Source organism: Pseudophryne corroboree (assembly GCF_028390025.1).
Source record: "Pseudophryne corroboree isolate aPseCor3 chromosome 2 unlocalized genomic scaffold, aPseCor3.hap2 SUPER_2_unloc_2, whole genome shotgun sequence".
NCBI lineage: Eukaryota > Metazoa > Chordata > Amphibia > Anura > Myobatrachidae > Pseudophryne > Pseudophryne corroboree.
This window is the reverse complement of record NW_026967489.1, coordinates 650,528-670,262: the sequence shown is the minus strand read 5'-3', so window position 1 is coordinate 670,262 and position 19,735 is coordinate 650,528. Positions and strand designations below refer to the sequence as shown.

Sequence of the window (19,735 nt, the reverse complement as noted above, 5' to 3'; positions counted from 1 at the left end):
TAGTTCCCAGTATAGCGCCATTAATACTATATTTATCCATAATATCACCTGAAATAGAGACTCCTAGATCCCTTTCCTCCTCAGTAGTTTCCAGTATAGTGCCATTAATACTATATTTATCCTTTGTCACCTGAGATAGTGACTCCTAGATCCCTTTCCTCCTCAGTAGTTCCCAGTATAGTGCCATTAATACTATATTTATCCTTTATGTCACCTGAGATAGTGACTCCTAGATCCCTTTCCTCCTCAGTAGTTTCCAGTATAGCGCCATTAATATTATATTTATCCTTTATGTCACCTCTAATAGTGACTCCTAGATCCCTTTCCTCCTCAGTAGTTTCCAGTATAGTGCCATTAATACTATATTTATCCTTTATGTCACCTGAGATAGTGACTCCTAGATCCCTTTCCTCTTCAGTAGTTCCCAGTATAGCGCCATTAATACTATATTTATCCTTTATGTCACCTGAGATAGTGACACCTAGATCCCTTTCCTCCTCAGTAGTCTCCAGTATAGTGCCATTATACTATATTATCCTTTATGTCACCTGAAATAGTGACTCCTAGATCCCTTTCCTCCTCAGTAGTTTCCAGTATAGTGCCATTATACTATATTTATCCATAATATCACCTGAAATAGTGACTCCTAGATCCCTTTCCTCCTCAGTAGTCTCCAGTATAGTGCCATTATACTATATTATCCTTTATGTCACCTGAAATAGTGACTCCTAGATCCCTTTCCTCCTCAGTAGTTTCCAGTATAGTGCCATTATGCTATATTTATCCATAATATCACCTGAGATAGTGACTCCTAGATCCCTTTCCTCCTCAGTAGTTTCCAGTATAGTGCCATTAATACTATATTTATCCTTTGTCACCTGAGATAGTGACTCCTAGATCCCTTTCCTCCTCAGTTGTTTCCAGTATAGTGCCATTAATACTATATTTATCCTTTGTCACCTGAGATAGTGACTCCTAGATCCCTTTCCTCCTCCGTAGTTTCCAGTATAGTGCCATTAATACTATATTTATCCTTTATGTCACCTGAAATAGTGACTCCTAGATCCCTTTCCTCCTCAGTAGTTCCCAGTATAGAGCCATTAATACTATATTTATCCTTTGTCACCTGAGATAGTGACTCCTAGATCCCTTTCCTCCTCCGTAGTTTCCAGTATAGGTCCATTAATACTATATTTATCCTTTATGTCACCTGAAATAGTGACTCCTATATCCCTTTCCTCCTCAGTAGTTCCCAGTATAGAGCCATTAATACTATATTTATCCTTTGTCACCTGAGATAGTGACTCCTAGATCCCTTTCCTCCTCAGTAGTTTCCAGTATAGGTCCATTAATACTATATTTATCCTTTATGTCACCTGAAATAGTGACTCCTAGATCCCTTTCCTCCTCAGTAGTTCCCAGTATAGCGCCATTAATACTATATTTATCCATAATATCACCTGAAATAGTGACTCCTAGATCCCTTTCCTCCTCAGTAGTTTCCAGTATAGTGCCATTAATACTATATTTATCCTTTGTCACCTGAGATAGTGACTCCTAGATCCCTTTCCCCCTCAGTAGTTCCCAGTATAGTGACATTAATACTATATTTATCCTTTATGTCACCTGAGATAGTGACTCCTAGATCCCTTTCCCCCTCAGTAGTTTCCAGTATAGGTCCATTAATACTATATTTATCCTTTATGTCACCTGAGATAGTGACTCCTAGATCCCTTTCCTCCTCAGTAGTTCCAGTATAGTGCCATTAATACTATATTTATCCTTTATGTCACCTGAGATAGTGACTCCTAGATCCCTTTCCTCCTCAGTAGCTCCCAGTATAGAACCATTAGTACTATATTTATCCTTTGTCACCTGAGATAGTGACTCCTAGATCCCTTTCCTCCTCAGTAGTTTCCAGTATAGTGCCATTAATTCTGTATTTATCCTTTGTCACCTGAGATAGTGACTCCTAGATCCCTTTCCTCCTCAGTACTCCTCAGTATAGGTCCATTAATAATATATTTATCCTTTGTCACCTGAAATAGTGACTCCTAGATCCCTTTCCTCCTCAGTACTCCTCAGTATAGGTCCATTAATAATATATTTATCCTTTGTCACCTGAAATAGTGACTCCTAGATCCCTTTCCTCCTCAGTAGTTCTAGTATAGTGCCATTAATACTGTATTTATCCTTTATGTCACCTGAGATAGTGACTCCTAGATCCCTTTCCTCCTCAGTAGCTCCCAGTATAGAGCCATTAATACTATATTTATCCTTTATGTCACCTGAGATAGTGACTCCTAGATCCCTTTCCTCCTCAGTAGTTTCCAGTATAGAGCCATTAATACTATATTTATCCTTTATGTCACCTGAGATAGTGACTCCTAGATCCCTTTCCTCCTCAGTAGTTTCCAGTATAGTGCCATTAATACTATATTTATCCTTTATGTCACCTGAGATAGTGACTCCTAGATCCCTTTCTTCCTCAGTAGTTCTAGTATAGTGCCATTAATACTATATTTAGCCTTTATGTCACCTGAGATAGTGACTCCTAGATCCCTTTCCTCCTAGGTAGTTCCCAGTATAGAGCCATTAATACTATATTTATCCTTTGTCACCTGAGATAGTGACTCCTAGATCCCTTTCCTCCTCCGTAGTTTCCAGTATAGGTCCATTAATACTATATTTATCCTTTATGTCACCTGAAATAGTGACTCCTAGATCCCTTTCCTCCTCAGTAGTTCCCAGTATAGTGCCATTAATACTATATTTATCCTTTATGTCACCTGAGATAGTGACTCCTAGATCCCTTTCCTCCTCAGTAGTTTCCAGTAAAGGGCCATTAATACTATATTTATCCTTTATGTCACCTGAAATAGTGACTCCTAGATCCCTTTCCTCCTCAGTAGTTCCCAGTATAGCGCCATTAATACTATATTTATCCATAATATCACCTGAAATAGAGACTCCTAGATCCCTTTCCTCCTCAGTAGTTTCCAGTATAGTGCCATTAATACTATATTTATCCTTTATGTCACCTGAGATAGTGACTCCTAGATCCCTTTCCTCCTCAGTAGTTTCCAGTATAGTGCCATTAATACTATATTTATCCTTTATGTCACCTGAGATAGTGACTCCTAGATCCCTTTCCTCTTCAGTAGTTCCCAGTATAGCGCCATTAATACTATATTTATCCTTTATGTCACCTGAGATAGTGACACCTAGATCCCTTTCCTCCTCAGTAGTCTCCAGTATAGTGCCATTATACTATATTATCCTTTATGTCACCTGAAATAGTGACTCCTAGATCCCTTTCCTCCTCAGTAGTTTCCAGTATAGTGCCATTATACTATATTTATCCATAATATCACATGAAATAGTGACTCCTAGATCCCTTTCCTCCTCAGTAGTCTCCAGTATAGTGCCATTATACTATATTATCCTTTATGTCACCTGAAATAGTGACTCCTAGATGCCTTTCCTCCTCAGTAGTTTCCAGTATAGTGCCATTATACTATATTTATCCATAATATCACCTGAGATAGTGACTCCTAGATCCCTTTCCTCCTCAGTAGTCTCCAGTATAGTGACATTAATACTATATTTATCCTTTATGTCACCTGAGATAGTGACTCCTAGATCCCTTTCCTCCTCAGTAGTTCCCAGTATAGTGCCATTAATACTATATTTATCCTTTGTCACCTGAGATAGTGACTCCTAGATCCCTTTCCTCCTCAGTAGTTTCCAGTATAGTGCCATTATTACTATATTTATCCTTTGTCACCTGAGATAGTGACTCCTAGATCCCTTTCCTCCTCAGTAGTTCCAGTATTGTGCCATTATTACTATATTTATCCATTATGTAACCTGAAATAGTGACTCCTAGATCCCTTTCCTCCTCAGTAGTTCCAGTATAGAGCCATTATTACTATATTTATCCTTTATGTCACCTGAGATAGTGACTCCTAGATCCCTTTCCTCCTCAGTAGTTCCAGTATAGAGCCATTATTACTATATTTATCCTTTATGTCACCTGAGATAGTGACTCCTAGATCCCTTTCCTCCTCAGTAGTTTCCAGTATAGTGCCAATATTACTATATTTATCCTTTATGTCACCTGAGATAGTGACTCCTAGATCCCTTTCCTCCTCAGTAGTTCCAGTATAGCGCCATTATTACTATATTTATCCTTTATGTCACCTGAGATAGTGACTCCTAGATCCCTTTCCTCCTCAGTAGTTCCAGTATAGAGCCATTAATACTATATTTATCCTTTATGTCACCTGAGATAGTGACTCCTAGATCCTTTCCTCCTCAGTAGTTCCCAGTATAGAGCCATTATTACTATATTTATCCTTTATGTCACCTGAGATAGTGACTGCTAGATCCCTTTCCTCCTCAGTAGTTTCCAGTATAGCGCCATTAATACTATATTTATCCTTTATGTCACCTGAAATAGTGACTCCTAGATCCCTTTCCTCCTCAGTAGTTTCCAGTATAGTGCCATTAATACTATATTTATCCTTTATGTCACCTGAGATAATGACTCCTAGATCCCTTTCCTCCTCAGTAGTTTCCAGTATAGTGCCATTAATACTATATTTATCCTTTGTCACCTGAGATAGTGACTCCTAGATCCCTTTCCTCCTCAGTAGTTTCCAGTATAGTGCCATTAATACTATATTTATCCTTTATGTCACCTGAGATAGTGACTCCTAGATCCCTTTCCTCCTCAGTAGTTTCCAGTATAGTGCCATTAATACTATATTTATCCTTTATGTCACCTGAGATAGTGACTCCTAGATCCCTTTCCTCCTCAGTAGTTCCCAGTATAGCGCCATTAATACTATATTTATCCATAATATCACCTGAAATAGAGACTCCTAGATCCCTTTCCTCCTCAGTAGTTTCCAGTATAGTGCCATTAATACTATATTTATCCTTTATGTCACCTGAGATAGTGACTCCTAGATCCCTTTCCTCCTCAGTAGTTCCCAGTATAGTGCCATTAATACTATATTTATCCTTTATGTCACCTGAGATAGTGACTCCTAGATCCCCTTCCTCCTCAGTAGTTTCCAGTATAGCGCCATTAATATTATATTTATCCTTTATGTCACCTGTAATAGTGACTCCTAGATCCCTTTCCTCCTCAGTAGTTTCCAGTATAGTGCCATTAATACTATATTTATCCTTTATGTCACCTGAGATAGTGACTCCTAGATCCCTTTCCTCTTCAGTAGTTCCCAGTATAGCGCCATTAATACTATATTTATCCTTTATGTCACCTGAGATAGTGACACCTAGATCCCTTTCCTCCTCAGTAGTCTCCAGTATAGTGCCATTATACTATATTATCCTTTATGTCACCTGAAATAGTGACTCCTAGATCCCTTTCCTCCTCAGTAGTTTCCAGTATAGTGCCATTATACTATATTTATCCATAATATCACCTGAAATAGTGACTCCTAGATCCCTTTCCTCCTCAGTAGTCTCCAGTATAGTGCCATTATACTATATTATCCTTTATGTCACCTGAAATAGTGACTCCTAGATCCCTTTCCTCCTCAGTAGTTTCCAGTATAGTGCCATTATACTATATTTATCCATAATATCACCTGAAATAGTGACTCCTAGATCCCTTTCCTCCTCAGTAGTCTCCAGTATAGTGCCATTAATACTATATTTATCCTTTGTCACCTGAGATAGTGACTCCTAGATCCCTTTCCTCCTCAGTAGTTTCCAGTATAGCGCCATTAATATTATATTTATCCTTTATGTCACCTGTAATAGTGACTCCTAGATCCCTTTCCTCCTCAGTAGTTTCCAGTATAGTGCCATTAATACTATATTTATCCTTTATGTCACCTGAGATAGTGACTCCTAGATCCCTTTCCTCCTCAGTAGTTTCCAGTATAGTGCCATTATTACTATATTTATCCTTTATGTCACCTGAGATAGTGACTCCTAGATCCCTTTCCTCCTCAGTAGTTCCAGTATAGTGCCATTATTACTATATTTATCCTTTATGTCACCTGAAATAGTGACTCCTAGATCCCTTTCCTCCTCAGTAGTTTCCAGTATAGTGCCATTAATACTATATTTATCCTTTATGTCACCTGAGATAGTAACTCCTAGATCCCTTTCCTCCTCAGTAGTTTCCAGTATAGTGCCATTATTACTATATTTATCCTTTATGTCACCTGAGATAGTGACTCCTAGATCCCTTTCCTCCTCAGTAGTTCCAGTATAGAGCCATTATTACTATATTTATCCTTTATGTCACCTGAGATAGTGACTCCTAGATCCCTTTCCTCCTCAGTAGTTCCAGTATAGCGCCATTATTACTATATTTATCCTTTATGTCACCTGAGATAGTGACTCCTAGATCCCTTTCCTCCTCAGTAGTTTCCAGTATAGTGCCATTATTACTATATTTATCCTTTATGTCACCTGAGATAGTGACTCCTAGATCCCTTTCCTCCTCAGTAGTTTCCAGTATAGTGCCATTATTACTATATTTATCCTTTGTCACCTGAGATAGTGACTCCTAGATCCCTTTCCTCCTCAGTAGTTCCAGTATAGCGCCATTATTACTATATTTATCCTTTGTGTCACCTGAGATAGTGACTCCTAGATCCCTTTCCTCCTCAGTAGTTCCAGTATAGAGCCATTAATACTATATTTATCCTTTATGTCACCTGAGATAGTGACTCCTAGATCCTTTCCTCCTCAGTAGTTCCCAGTATAGAGCCATTATTACTATATTTATCCTTTATGTCACCTGAGATAGTGACTCCTAGATCCCTTTCCTCCTCAGTAGTTTCCAGTATAGCGCCATTAATACTATATTTATCCTTTATGTCACCTGAAATAGTGACTCCTAGATCCCTTTCCTCCTCAGTAGTTTCCAGTATAGTGCCATTAATACTATATTTATCCTTTGTCACCTGAGATAATGACTCCTAGATCCCTTTCCTCCTCAGTAGTTTCCAGTATAGTGCCATTAATACTATATTTATCCTTTATGTCACCTGAAATAGTGACTCCTAGATCCCTTTTCTCCTCAGTAGTTTCCAGTATAGTGCCATTAATACTATATTTATCCTTTATGTCACCTGAAATAGTGACTCCTAGATCCCTTTCCTCCTCAGTAGTTCCCAGTATAGTGCCATTAATACTATATTTATCCTTTGTCACCTGAAATAGAGACTCCTAGATCCCTTTCCTCCTCAGTAGTTTCCAGTATAGAGCCATTATTACTATATTTATCCTTTATGTCACCTGAGATAGTGACTCCTAGATCCCTTTCCTCCTCAGTAGTTCCCAGTATAGCGCCATTATACTATATTTATCCTTTATGTCACCTGAGATAGTGACTCCTAGATCCCTTTCCTCCTCAGTAGTTTCCAGTATAGTGCCATTAATACCATATTTATCCTTTTATGTCACCTGAGATAGTGACTCCTAGATCCCTTTCCTCCTCAGTAGTTTCCAGTATAGTGCCATTAATACTATATTTATCCTTTGTCACCTGAGATAGTGACTCCTAGATCCCTTTCCTCCTCAGTAGTTTCCAGTATAGTGCCATTATTACTATATTTATCCTTTATGTCACCTGAGACAGTGACTCCTAGATCCCTTTCCTCCTCAGTAGTCCCCAGTATAGAGCCATTAATACTATATTTATCCTTTATGTCACCTGAAATAGTGACTCCTAGATCCCTTTCCTCCTCAGTAGTTTCCAGTATAGTGCCATTAATACTATATTTATCCTTTATGTCACCTGAGATAGTGACTCCTAGATCCCTTTCCTCCTCAGTAGTCCCCAGTACAGTGCCATTATACTATATTATCCTTTATGTCACCTGATAGTGACTCCTAGATCCCTTTCCTCCTCAGTAGTGTCCAGTATAGTGCCATTAATACTATATTTATCCTTTATGTCACCTGAGATAGTGACTCCTAGATCCCTTTCCTCCTCAGTCTCCAGTATAGTGCCATTAATACTATATTTATCCTTTGTCACCTGAAATAGTGACTCCTAGATCCCTTTCCTCCTCAGTAGTTTCCAGTATAGAGCCATTAATACTATATTTATCCTTTATGTCACCTGAAATAGTGACTCCTAAATCCCTTTCATCCTCAGTAGTTTCCAGTATAGTGCCATTATACTATATTTATCCTTTATGTCACCTGAGTTGGTGACTCCTAGATCCCTTTCCTCCTCAGTAGTTCCCAGTATAGAGCCATTAATACTATATTTATCCTTTATGTCACCTGATATAGTGACTCCTAGATCCCTTTCCTCCTCAGTAGTTCCCAGTATAGTGCCATTAATACTATATTTATCCTATATGTCACCTGAGATAGTGACTCCTAGATCCCTTTCCTCCTCAGTAGTTCCCAGAATAGTGCCATTAATACTATATTTATCCTGTGGATTTTTGAGACCCAAGTGCATGATTTTGTGTTTTCTTGGTAATAAACTGTAATTGCCAGACTCCTGACCATTCCTCTAGTCTACGGAGATCCCCAGTCATTTGCTTTCCCCCTCTTGGTGTGTCTACCCTGTTGTATATCTTTGTGTCGTCTGCATACTTTCCCTTTCTCACGTTTTGCAGTGTCACCACGTACGGAAGATATTAGAGAGCATTGGGTGTTTCCCATCTGGCCCCATTGATTTACACTCTTATAGTTATTAGAGTTCTGTTAGGACGTTCTCCTCTGTAAATGTTTCATCCACCTTATTTTTACTAATGTTCTTTCACTTTATCTGTGGCCTCTTCCCCTCTCCTTCTGTATTTATTCCCGGCCTTACCGATACGTGACGCTGAATTCTTTGTCATGTCGCCGCACACATCTCATTCCTGTTTCCTTCTATGTAACTGGAGCGCCCCGCCACCATCACCACCCATTGTGTCACCATAATAAATACAGAGAAACAAACTTACCTGGTATTGGTCCGTTCTGTCCTCCAGAGGGTCCACCCAAAGTTCCTAGTTGCTCCTGTACAGTGTGAAGTGCTCAGGGTTGGTGCTCCGGGTGTGGCTCAGGAACCCGGGAACATTTGTTGGGGGGCTGCTGGAGTGGGTGAAGGTGGCACACGGGTATGTAGCACTCACTGTAAATGGTTCTCTCTTTCCACAGCTGGACTGTCCTCTGGCTATGGAGCGTATTAAGGAAGATCGACCAATCACCATCAAGGATGATAAAGGAAACCTGAATCGCTGCATTGCGGATATCGTCTCTGTGAGTGTTGTGTATAAATGCGGGATCCGATGAGGTTCCAGAAACGGCGTTAGCCGATCTGTTTAGTAAAATTGCTTCTAGGATTTTTTGCCTCTAAATTTATTATTTCTGCAGCAGGGTACATAGGGTTTCCACAGGGAAACATCAGGGTGTAGAGATGGATCTGGATCCCAGGCACTAACATGCAAAGCTTTAGCTGTCCCAAGATGCTTTGGGGCCTCTCTATAACCCCGCCTCCAGGTACTGTGAGCTCAGTTTTGTAGTTGGTGCCTAAAGTAGCAGGTCACTAAATTTACTTTTTTCTTCATGAGCTGGCAGCGTTGTAAGTCATGTGACACTTCAGCGCTGCAGCTCATCACCTCCCAAGCGGCGCCGCATACTCCCGCTGGCTTGACAGGGTACTTGTGGTAGGGATGTCCGTGGTCATAAGCCGTGAAAATGCTACCTGGGTTCACGTGGCTGCTACCGGGAGGCAGGTAAGGGGGTCTCCTATCTGGACCTGCCATTAAATCGCGTTCTACCCGCGGTCTGGGGAGATGGACCGCGGCGCTGGCGTCACCGAGCAGGAAATCCAGTAGACCACCAGGGCATAAGGGCACAGGTTTAGGTGTAATAAGGCCCTGCAGTACCTGGTGTGGAAGGCCAGCATGGGGAGGCAGCGCTTGACCTGTAGCTCCTCCCCCACCTCTGGGCGCCGTCTCCAGCAGATTTCCCGCCCTGGAGCAGCCTCACTCTCCATCTTCCCTCACAGGAGACACAGGCGGCCATCTTACAGCATAGCAGCAGCAGGTCTCCGGGATTGCTGGGCAATGTCTCCCTGTAATACCGCCTGAACAGGACAGGTTTTTACATTACACGTGAGTATCCTCCAGTCTCCGGGCTGTGCTGTGATATAGGGGTACATTGCGGTATTAATGTGATCTCTGCATTGTGTGTGACTGAGTGCCTCTACCTGCTGTCTGCTATATCCTCCAGTCTCCGGGCTGTGATATAAGGGTACATTGCAGTATTAATGTGATATAATCTCTGCATTGTGTGTGACTGAGTGCCTCTACCTGCTGTCTGCTATATCCTCCAGTCTCCGGGCTGTGCTGTGATATAGGGGTACATTGCAGTATTAATGTGATATAATCTCTGTGTTGTGTGTGACTGAGTGCCTCTACCTGCTGTCTACTATATCCTCCAGTCTCCGGGCTGTGCTGTGATATAGGGGTACATTGTAGTATTAATGTGATATAATCTCTGCATTGTGTGTGACTGAGTGCCTCTACCTGCTGTCTGCTATATCCTCCAGTCTCCGGGCTGTGATATAGGGTACATTGCAGTATTAATGTGATATAATCTCTGCATTGTGTGTGACTGAGTGCCTCTACCTGCTGTCTGCTATATCCTCCAGTCTCCGGGCTGTGCTGTGATATAGGGGTGCATTGCAGTATTAATGTGATATAATCTCTGCATTGTGTGTGACTGAGTGCCTCTACCTGCTGTCTGCTATATCCTCCAGTCTCCGGGCTGTGCTGTGATATAGGGTACATTGCAGTATTAATGTGATATAATCTCTGCATTGTGTGTGACTGAGTGCCTCTACCTGCTGTCTGCTATATCCTCCAGTCTCTGGGCTGTGCTGTGATATAGGGTACATTGCAGTATTAATGTGATATAATCTCTGCATTGTGTGTGACTGAGTGCCTCTACCTGCTGTCTGCTATATCCTCCAGTCTCCGGGCTGGGCTGTGATATAGGGGTACATTGCAGTATTAATGTGATATAATCTCTGCATTGTGTGTGACTGAGTGCCTCTACCTGCTGTCTGCTATATCCTCCGGGCTGTGCTGTGATATAGGAGTACATTGCAGTATTAATGTGATATAATCTCTGCATTGTGTGTGACTGAGTGCCTCTACCTGCTGTCTGCTATATCCTCCAGTCTCTGGGCTGTGCTGTGAAATAGGGGTACATTGCAGTATCAATGTGATATAATCTCTGTATTGTGTGTGACTGAGTGCCTCTACCTGCTGTCTGCTATATCCTCCAGTCTCCGGGCTGTGCTGTGATATAGGGTACATTGCAGTATCAATGTGATATAATCTCTGCATTGTGTGTGACTGAGTGCCTCTACCTGCTGTCTGCTATATCCTCCAGTCTCCGGGCTGTGATATAAGGGTACATTGCAGTATTAATGTGATATAATCTCTATGTTGTGTGTGACTGAGTGCCTCTACCTGCTGTCTGCTATATCCTCCAGTCTCCGGGCTGTGATATAGGAGTACATTGCAGTATTAATGTGATCTCTGCATTGTGTGTGACTGAGTGCCTCTACCTGCTGTCTGCTATATCCTCCAGTCTCCGGGCTGTGCTGTGATATAGGGGTACATTGCAGTATTAATGTGATATAATCTCTGTGTTGTGTGTGACTGAGTGCCTCTACCTGCTGTCTGCTATATCCTCCAGTCTCCGGGCTGTGATATAACGGTACATTGCAGTATTAATGTGATATAATCTCTGTGTTGTGTGTGACTGAGTGCCTCTACCTGCTGTCTGCTATATCCTCCAGTCTCCGGGCTGTGCTGTGATATAGGGTACATTGCAGTATTAATGTGATATAATCTCTGCATTGTGTGTGACTGAGTGCCTCTACCTGCTGTCTGCTATATCCTCCAGTCTCCGGGCTGTGCTGTGATATAGGAGTACATTGCAGTATTAATGTGATATAATCTCTGCATTGTGTGTGACTGAGTGCCTCTACATGCTGTCTGCTATATCCTCCAGTCTCCGGGCTGTGATATAAGGGTACATTGCAGTATTAATGTGATATAATCTCTGCATTGTGTGTGACTGAGTGCCTCTACCTGCTGTCTGCTATATCCTCCAGTCTCCAGGCTGTGATATAGGGGTACATTGCAGTATTAATGTGATATAATCTCTGCATTGTGTGTGACTGAGTGCCTCTGCCTGCTGTCTGCTATATCCTCCAGTCTCCGAGCTGTGCTGTGATATAGGGTACATTGCAGTATTAATGTGATATAATCTCTGCATTGTGTGTGACTGAGTGCCTCTACCTGCTGTCTGCTATATCCTCCAGTCTCTGGGCTGTGCTGTGATATAAGGGTACATTGCAGTATTAATGTGATATAATCTCTGCATTGTGTGTGTGCTCAGGTATTAATGTCATGCAGAGTGTGCTCAGGTATTGATGTCATGCAGAGTGTGCCCCGGTATTAATGTCATGCAGTGTGTGCCCCGGTATTGATGTCATGCAGTGTGCGCTCAGGTATTGATGTCATGCAGAGTGTGCCCCGGTATTGATGTCATGCAGAGTCTGCCCCGGTATTGATGTCATGCAGAGTGTGCCCCGGTATTGATATCATGCAGAGTGTGCCCCTTTATTAATGTCATGCAGAGTGTGCCCCAGTATTGATGTCATGCAGTGTGCGCCCCGGTATTGATGTCATGCAGTGTGCGCCCCGGTATTGATGTCATGCAGAGTGTGCCCCTTTATTAATGTCATGCAGAGTGTGCCCCTTTATTAATATCATGTAGAGTGTGCCCCGGTATTGATGTCATGCAGAGTGTGCCCCGGTATTGATGTCATGCAGAGTCTGCCCCGGTATTGATGTCATGCAGAGTGTGCTCAGGTATTGATGTCATGCAGAGTGTGCCCTCTGTATTAATGTCATGCAGTGTGCGCTCAGGTATTAATGTCATGCAGAGTGTTTTCCCCCGGTATTGATGTCATGCAGTGTGCGCTCAGGTATTAATGTCATGCAGAGTGTTTTCCCCCGGTATTGATGTCATGCAGAGTGTGCCCCGGTATTGATGTCATGCAGAGTGTGCCCCGGTATTGATGTCATGCAGAGTGTGCCCCGGTATTGATGTCATGCAGAGTGTGCTCAGGTATTAATGTCATGCAGAGTGTGCCCCTTTATTAATGTCATGCAGAGTGTGCCCCAGTATTGATGTCATGTAGAGTGTGCCCCGGTATTGATGTCATGCAGAGTGTGCCCCGGTATTGATGTCATGCAGAGTGTGCCCCGGTATTGATGTCATGCAGAGTGTGCCTCGGTATTTATGTCATGCAGAGTGTGCCCCTTTATTAATGTCATGCAGAGTTTGCGCGGTATTGATGTCATGCAGAGTGTGCCCCTTTATTACTGTCATGCAGAGTGTGCCCCGGTATTGATGTCATGCAGAGTGTGCCCCTTTATTAATGTCATGCAGAGTGTGCCCGGTATTGATGTCATGCAGAGTATGCCCCTTTATTAATGTCATGCAGAGTGTGCCCCGGAATTGATGTCATGCCGAATGTGCCCCTTTATTAATGTCATGCAGAGTGTGCCCCCGGTATTGATGTCATGCAGAGTGTGCCCTGGTATTGATGTCATGCAGAGTGTGCCCCGGTATTGATGTCATGCAGAGTGTGATCCGGTATTGATGTCATGCAGAGTGTGACCCGGTATTGATGTCATGCAGAGTGTGCCCCGGTATTGATGTCATGCAGAGTTTGCGCGGTATTGATGTCATGCAGAGTGTGCCCCTTTATTGATGTCATGCAGAGTGTGCCCCGGTATTGATGTCATGCAGAGTGTGCCCCTTTATTAATGTCATGCAGAGTGTGCCCCGGTATTGGTCATGCAGAGTGTGCCCCGGTATTGATGTCATGCAGAGTGTGCCCCTTTATTAATGTCATGCAGAGTGTGCCCCTTTATTAATGTCATGCAGAGTGTGCCCCGGTATTAATGTCATGCAGATTGTGCCCCGGTATTAATGTCATGCAGCGTGTGCCCCGGTATTGATGTCATGCAGAGTGTGCCCCGGTATTGATGTCATGCAGAGTGTGCCCCGGTATTGATGTCATGCAGAGTGTGCCCCGGTATTGATGTCATGCAGAGTGTGCCCCTTTATTGATGTCATGCAGAGTGTGCCCCGGTATTGATGTCATGCAGAGTGTGCCCCGGTATTGATGTCATGCAGAGTGTGCCCCTTTATTAATGTCATGCAGAGTGTGCCCCGGAATTGATGTCATGCCGAATGTGCCCCTTTATTAATGTCATGCAGAGTGTGCCCCCGGTATTGATGTCATGCAGAGTGTGCCCCGGTATTGATGTCATGCAGAGTTTGCCCGGTATTGATGTCATGCAGAGTGTGCCCCTTTATTAATGTCATGCAGAGTGTGCCCCAGTATTAATGTCATGCAGCGTGTGCCCCGGTATTGATGTGATGCAGAGTGTGCCCCGGTATTGATGTCATGCAGAGTGTGCCCCTTTATTGATGTCATGCAGAGTGTGCCCCGGTATTGATGTCATGCAGAGTGTGCCTCTTTATTGATGTCATGCAGAGTGTGCCCCGGTATTGATGTCATGCAGAGTGTGCCCCGGTATTGATGTCATGCAGAGTGTGCCCCGGTATTGATGTCATGCAGAGTGTGCCCCGGTATTGATGTCATGCAGAGTGTGCCCCGGTATTGATGTCATGCAGAGTGTGCCCCTTTATTAATGTCATGCAGAGTGTGCCCCGGTATTGATGTCATGCAGAGTGTGCCCCGGTATTGATGTCATGCAGAGTGTGCCCCGGTATTGATGTCATGCAGAGTGTGCCCCGGTATTGATGTCATGCAGAGTGTGCCCCGGTATTGATGTCATGCAGAGTGTGCCCCGCTATTGATGTCATGCAGAGTGTGCCCCGGTATTGATGTCATGCAGAATGTGCCCCGGTATTGAGGTCATGCAGAGTGTGCCCCGGTATTGAGGTCATGCAGAGTGTGCCCCGGTATTGAGGTCATGCAGAGTGTGCCCCGGTATTGAGGTCATGCAGAGTGTGCCCCGGTATTGATGTCATGCAGAGTGTGCCCCGGTATTGATGTCATGCAGAGTGTGCCCCGGTATTGATGTCATGCAGAGTGTGCCCCGCTATTGATGTCATGCAGAGTGTGCCCCGGTATTGATGTCATGCAGAGTGTGCCCCGGTATTGATGTCATGCAGAGTGTGCCCCTTTATTGATGTCATGCAGAGTGTGCCCCGGTATTGATGTCATGCAGAGTGTGCCCCGGTATTGATGTCATGCAGAGTGTGCCCCTTTATTAATGTCATGCAGAGTTTGCCCGGTATTGATGTCATGCAGAGTGTGCCCCTTTATTAATGTCATGCAGAGTGTGCCCCTTTATTAATGTCATGCAGAGTGTGCCCCAGTATTAATGTCATGCAGCGTGTGCCCCGGTATTGATGTCATGCATAGTGTGCCCCGGTATTGATGTCATGCAGAGTGTGCCCCTTTATTGATGTCATGCAGAGTGTGCCCCGGTATTGATGTCATGCAGAGTGTGCCCTGGTATTGATGTCATGCAGAGTGTGCCCCGGTATTGATGTCATGCAGAGTGTGCCCCGGTATTGATGTCATGCAGAGTGTGCCTCTTTATTGATGTCATGCAGAGTGTGCCCCGGTATTGATGTCATGCAGAGTGTGCCCCGGTATTGATGTCATGCAGAGTGTGCCCCGGTATTGATGTCATGCAGAGTGTGCCCCGGTATTGATGTCATGCAGAGTGTGCCCCGGTATTGATGTCATGCAGAGTGTGCCCCTTTATTAATGTCATGCAGAGTGTGCCCCGGTATTGATGTCATGCAGAGTGTGCCCCGGTATTGATGTCATGCAGAGTGTGCCCCGGTATTGATGTCATGCAGAGTGTGCCCCGGTATTGATGTCATGCAGAGTGTGCCCCGGTATTGATGTCATGCAGAGTGTGCCCCGGTATTGATGTCATGCAGAGGGTGCCCCGGTATTGAGGTCATGCAGAGTGTGCCCCGGTGTTGATGTCATGCAGAGTGTGCCCCGGTGTTGATGTCATGCAGAGTGTGCCCCGGTATTGATGTCATGCAGAGTGTGCCCCGGTATTGATGTCATGCAGAGTGTGCCCCGGTATTGATGTCATGCAGAGTGTGCCCCGGTATTGATGTCATGCAGAGTGTGCCCCGGTATTGATGTCATGCTGAGTGTGCCCCGGTATTGATGTCATGCAGACTGTGCCCCGGTATTGATGTCATGCAGACTGTGCCCCGGTATTGATGTCATGCAGACTGTGCCCCGGTATTGATGTCATGCAGACTGTGCCCCGGTATTGATGTCATGCAGAGTGTGCTCAGCTGGTGAGTCTGAGGGGGACATAGTATGTGACAGTCTCTATGCTGTTATACACCTCTCAGTCAGTCCGCTGCACCTGCCCCTGCTCAGGAGCCACCATGGGCAGCATTTTCATCATTACTGGGTACTCTTGTAGAACGCCTTACACCCCCTATGGGTCCACCTGTGGCACAACCTGCACAAATTATCCTTATGGTAAGGCTACCATAGGCGGAAAATTTGTCAATTGCAGCAGCTTAATCAGTTGCTGGCCAGACAGAATGCTCCCAGAGGACACACATGTGTCTCTAACACCTAAGCGGGCTACTTCTTCCTCACAATCCACTATCCTCTCTGATGTTTCGTCTGAAGAGGCGGGGGAGCAGACTATTCTCTCTGATGTTTCATCTGAAGAGCAGGGGGAGCGGACTATTCTCTCTGATGTCTCATCTGAAGAGGAGGGGGAGCGGACTATCCTCTCTGATGTCTCATCTTTAGAGCAGGGGGAGCGGACTATTCTCTCTGATGTTTCGCCTGAAGAGGAGGGGGAGCGGACTATTCTCTCTGATGTCTCATCTGAAGAGGAGGGGCAGCGGACTATCCTCTCTGATGTCTCATCTGAAGAGCAGGGGGAGCGGACTATTCTCTCTGATGTTTCATCTGAAGAGGAGGGAGAGCGGACTATTCTCTCTGATGTTTCATCTGAAGAGGAGGGAGAGCGGACTATTCTCACTGATGTTTCGTCTGAAGAGGCGGGGGAGCGGACTATTCTCTCTGATCTTTCATCTGAAGAGGAGGGAGAGCGGACTATTCTCTCTGATGTTTCATCTGAAGAGGATGGAGAGCGGACTATTCTCTCTGATGTTTCGTCTGAAGAGGAGGGGGAGCGGACTATTCTCTCTGATGTCTCATCTGAAGAGGAGGGGGAGCGGACTATTCTCTCTGATGTCTCATCTGAAGAGGAGGGGCAGCGGACTATCCTCTCTGATGTCTCATCTGAAGAGCAGGGGGAGCGGACTATTCTCTCTGATGTTTCATCTGAAGAGGAGGGAGAGCGGACTATTCTCTCTGATGTTTCATCTGAAGAGGAGGGAGAGCGGACTATTCTCACTGATCTTTCATCTGAAGAGGAGGGAGAGCGGACTATTCTCTCTGATGTTTCATCTGAAGAGGAGGGAGAGCAGACTATTCTCTCTGATGTTTCGTCTGAAGAGGCGGGGGAGTGGACTATTCTCTCTGATGTTTCGTCTGAAGAGCAGGGGGAGCGGACTATTCTCTCTAAAGTCTCATCTGAAGAGCAGGGGGGGCAGACTATTCTCTCTGATGTCTCATCTGAAGAGGAGGGAGAGCGGACTATTCTCTCTGAGGTCTCTTCTGAAGAGGCGGGGGAGCTGACTACTCTCTCTGATGTCTCATCTGAAGAGCAGGGGGAGCGGACTACTCTCTGATGTCTCATCTGAAGAGGCGGGGGAGCGGACTATTCTCTCTGATGTTTCATCTGAAGAGGAGGGAGAGCGGACTATTCTCTCTGATGTTTCATCTAAAGAGGCGGGAGAGCGGACTATTCTCTCTGATGTCTCTTCTGAAGAGGCGGGGGAGCTGACTACTCTCTCTGTCTCATCTGAAAAGCAGGGGGAGCGGACTATTCTCTCTGATGTTTCATCTGAAGAGGCGGGGGAGCGGACTATTCTCTCTGATGTTTCATCTGAAGAGCAGGGGGAGCGGACTATTCTCTCTGCTTCATATGAAGAGGCGGGGGAGCGGACTATTCTCTCTGATGTCTCTTCTTAAGAGGCGGGGGAGCTGACTACTCTCTCTGATGTCTCATCTGAAGAGCAGGGGGAGCGGACTATTCTCTCTGATGTTTCATCTGAAGAGGCGGGGGAGCGGACTATTCTCTCTGATGTTTCATCTGAAGAGGAGAGAGAGCGGACTATTCTCTCTGATGTTTCATCTGAAGAGGCGGGGGAGCGGACTATTCTCTCTGATGTTTCATCTGAAGAGGAGGGGGAGCGGACTATTCTCTCTGATGTCTCATCTGAAGAGCAGGGGGAGCGGACTATTCTCTCTGATGTCTCATCTGAAGAGCAGGGGGAGCGGACTATTCTCTCTGATGTTTCATCTGAAGAGGCGGGGGAGCAGACTATTCTCTCTGATGTTTCATCTGAAGAGGGGGAGCGGACTTTTCTCTCTGATGTCTCATCTGAAGAGGAGGGGGAGCGGACTATTCTCTCTGATGTTTCATCTGAAGAGGTGGGGGAGCGGACTATTCTCTCTGATGTTTAATCTGAAGAGGAGGGGGAGCTGACTATTCTCTCTGATCTTTCATCTGAAGAGGAGGGAGAGCGGACTATTCTCTCTGATGTTTCATTTGAAGAGGAGGGAGAGCGGACTATTCTCTCTGATGTTTCGTCTGAAGAGGCGGGGGAGCGGACTATTCTCTCTGATGTTTCATCTGAAGAGGAGGGAGAGCGGACTATTCTCTCTGATGTTTCGTCTGAAGAGGAGGGGGAGCGGACTATTCTCTCTGATGTCTCATCTGAAGAGGAGGGGGAGCGGACTATTCTCTCTGATGTCTCATCTGAAGAGGAGGGGGAGTGGACTATTCTCTCTGATGTTTCGTCTGAAGAGGCGGGGGAGTGGACTATTCTCTCTGATGTTTCGTCTGAAGAGGAGGGGGAGCGGACTATTCTCTCTGATGTCTCATCTGAAGAGCAGGGGGGGCGGTCTATTCTCTCTGATGTCTCATCTGAAGAGGAGGGAGAGCGGACTATTCTCTCTGATTTTTCATCTAAAGAGGTGGGGGAGCGGACTATTCTCACTGATGTTTCATCTGAAGAGGAGGGAGAGCTGACTATTCTCTCTGTTTTATCTGAAGAGGAGGGGGAGCGGACTATTCTCTCTGATGTCTCATCTGAAGAGGCGGGGGAGCGGACGACTCTCTCTGATGTCTCATCTGAAGAGCAGGGGGAGCGGACTACTCTTTGATGTTTCATCTGAAGAGGAGGGGGAGCGGACTATTCTCTCTGATGCTTCATATGAAGAGGATGGGGAGCGGACTATTCTCTCTGATGTCTCATCTGAAGAGGCGGGGGAGCGGACTATTCTCTCTGATGTCTCATCTGAAGAGGCGGGGGAGCGGACTATTCTCTCTGTTTTATCTGAAGAGGCGGGGGAGCGGACTATTCTCTCTGATGTTTCATCTGAAGAGGAGGGAGAGCTGACTATTCTCTCTGATGTTTCATCTGAAGAGGAGGGAGAGCGGACTATTCTCTCTGATGTTTCATCTAAAGAGGCGGGGGAGCGGACTATTCTCTCTGATGTCTCTTCTGAAGAGGCGGGGGAGCTGACTACTCTCTCTGATGT

At 44.9% G+C, this 19,735-nt stretch overlaps 1 protein-coding gene across 1 annotated transcript in view; it reads left to right on the top strand.

Moving 5' to 3' along the window:
* VPS28 (VPS28 subunit of ESCRT-I) overlaps positions 1 to 19,735 on the top strand; it is a 103,296-nt gene that overhangs the window by 43,184 nt on the left and 40,377 nt on the right. Inside the window, exon 3 of the mRNA XM_063948745.1 lies at positions 9,154 to 9,255. Coding sequence (XP_063804815.1) covers positions 9,154 to 9,255 — 102 coding nt within the window. The remainder of the gene's footprint in view (positions 1 to 9,153; positions 9,256 to 19,735) is intronic.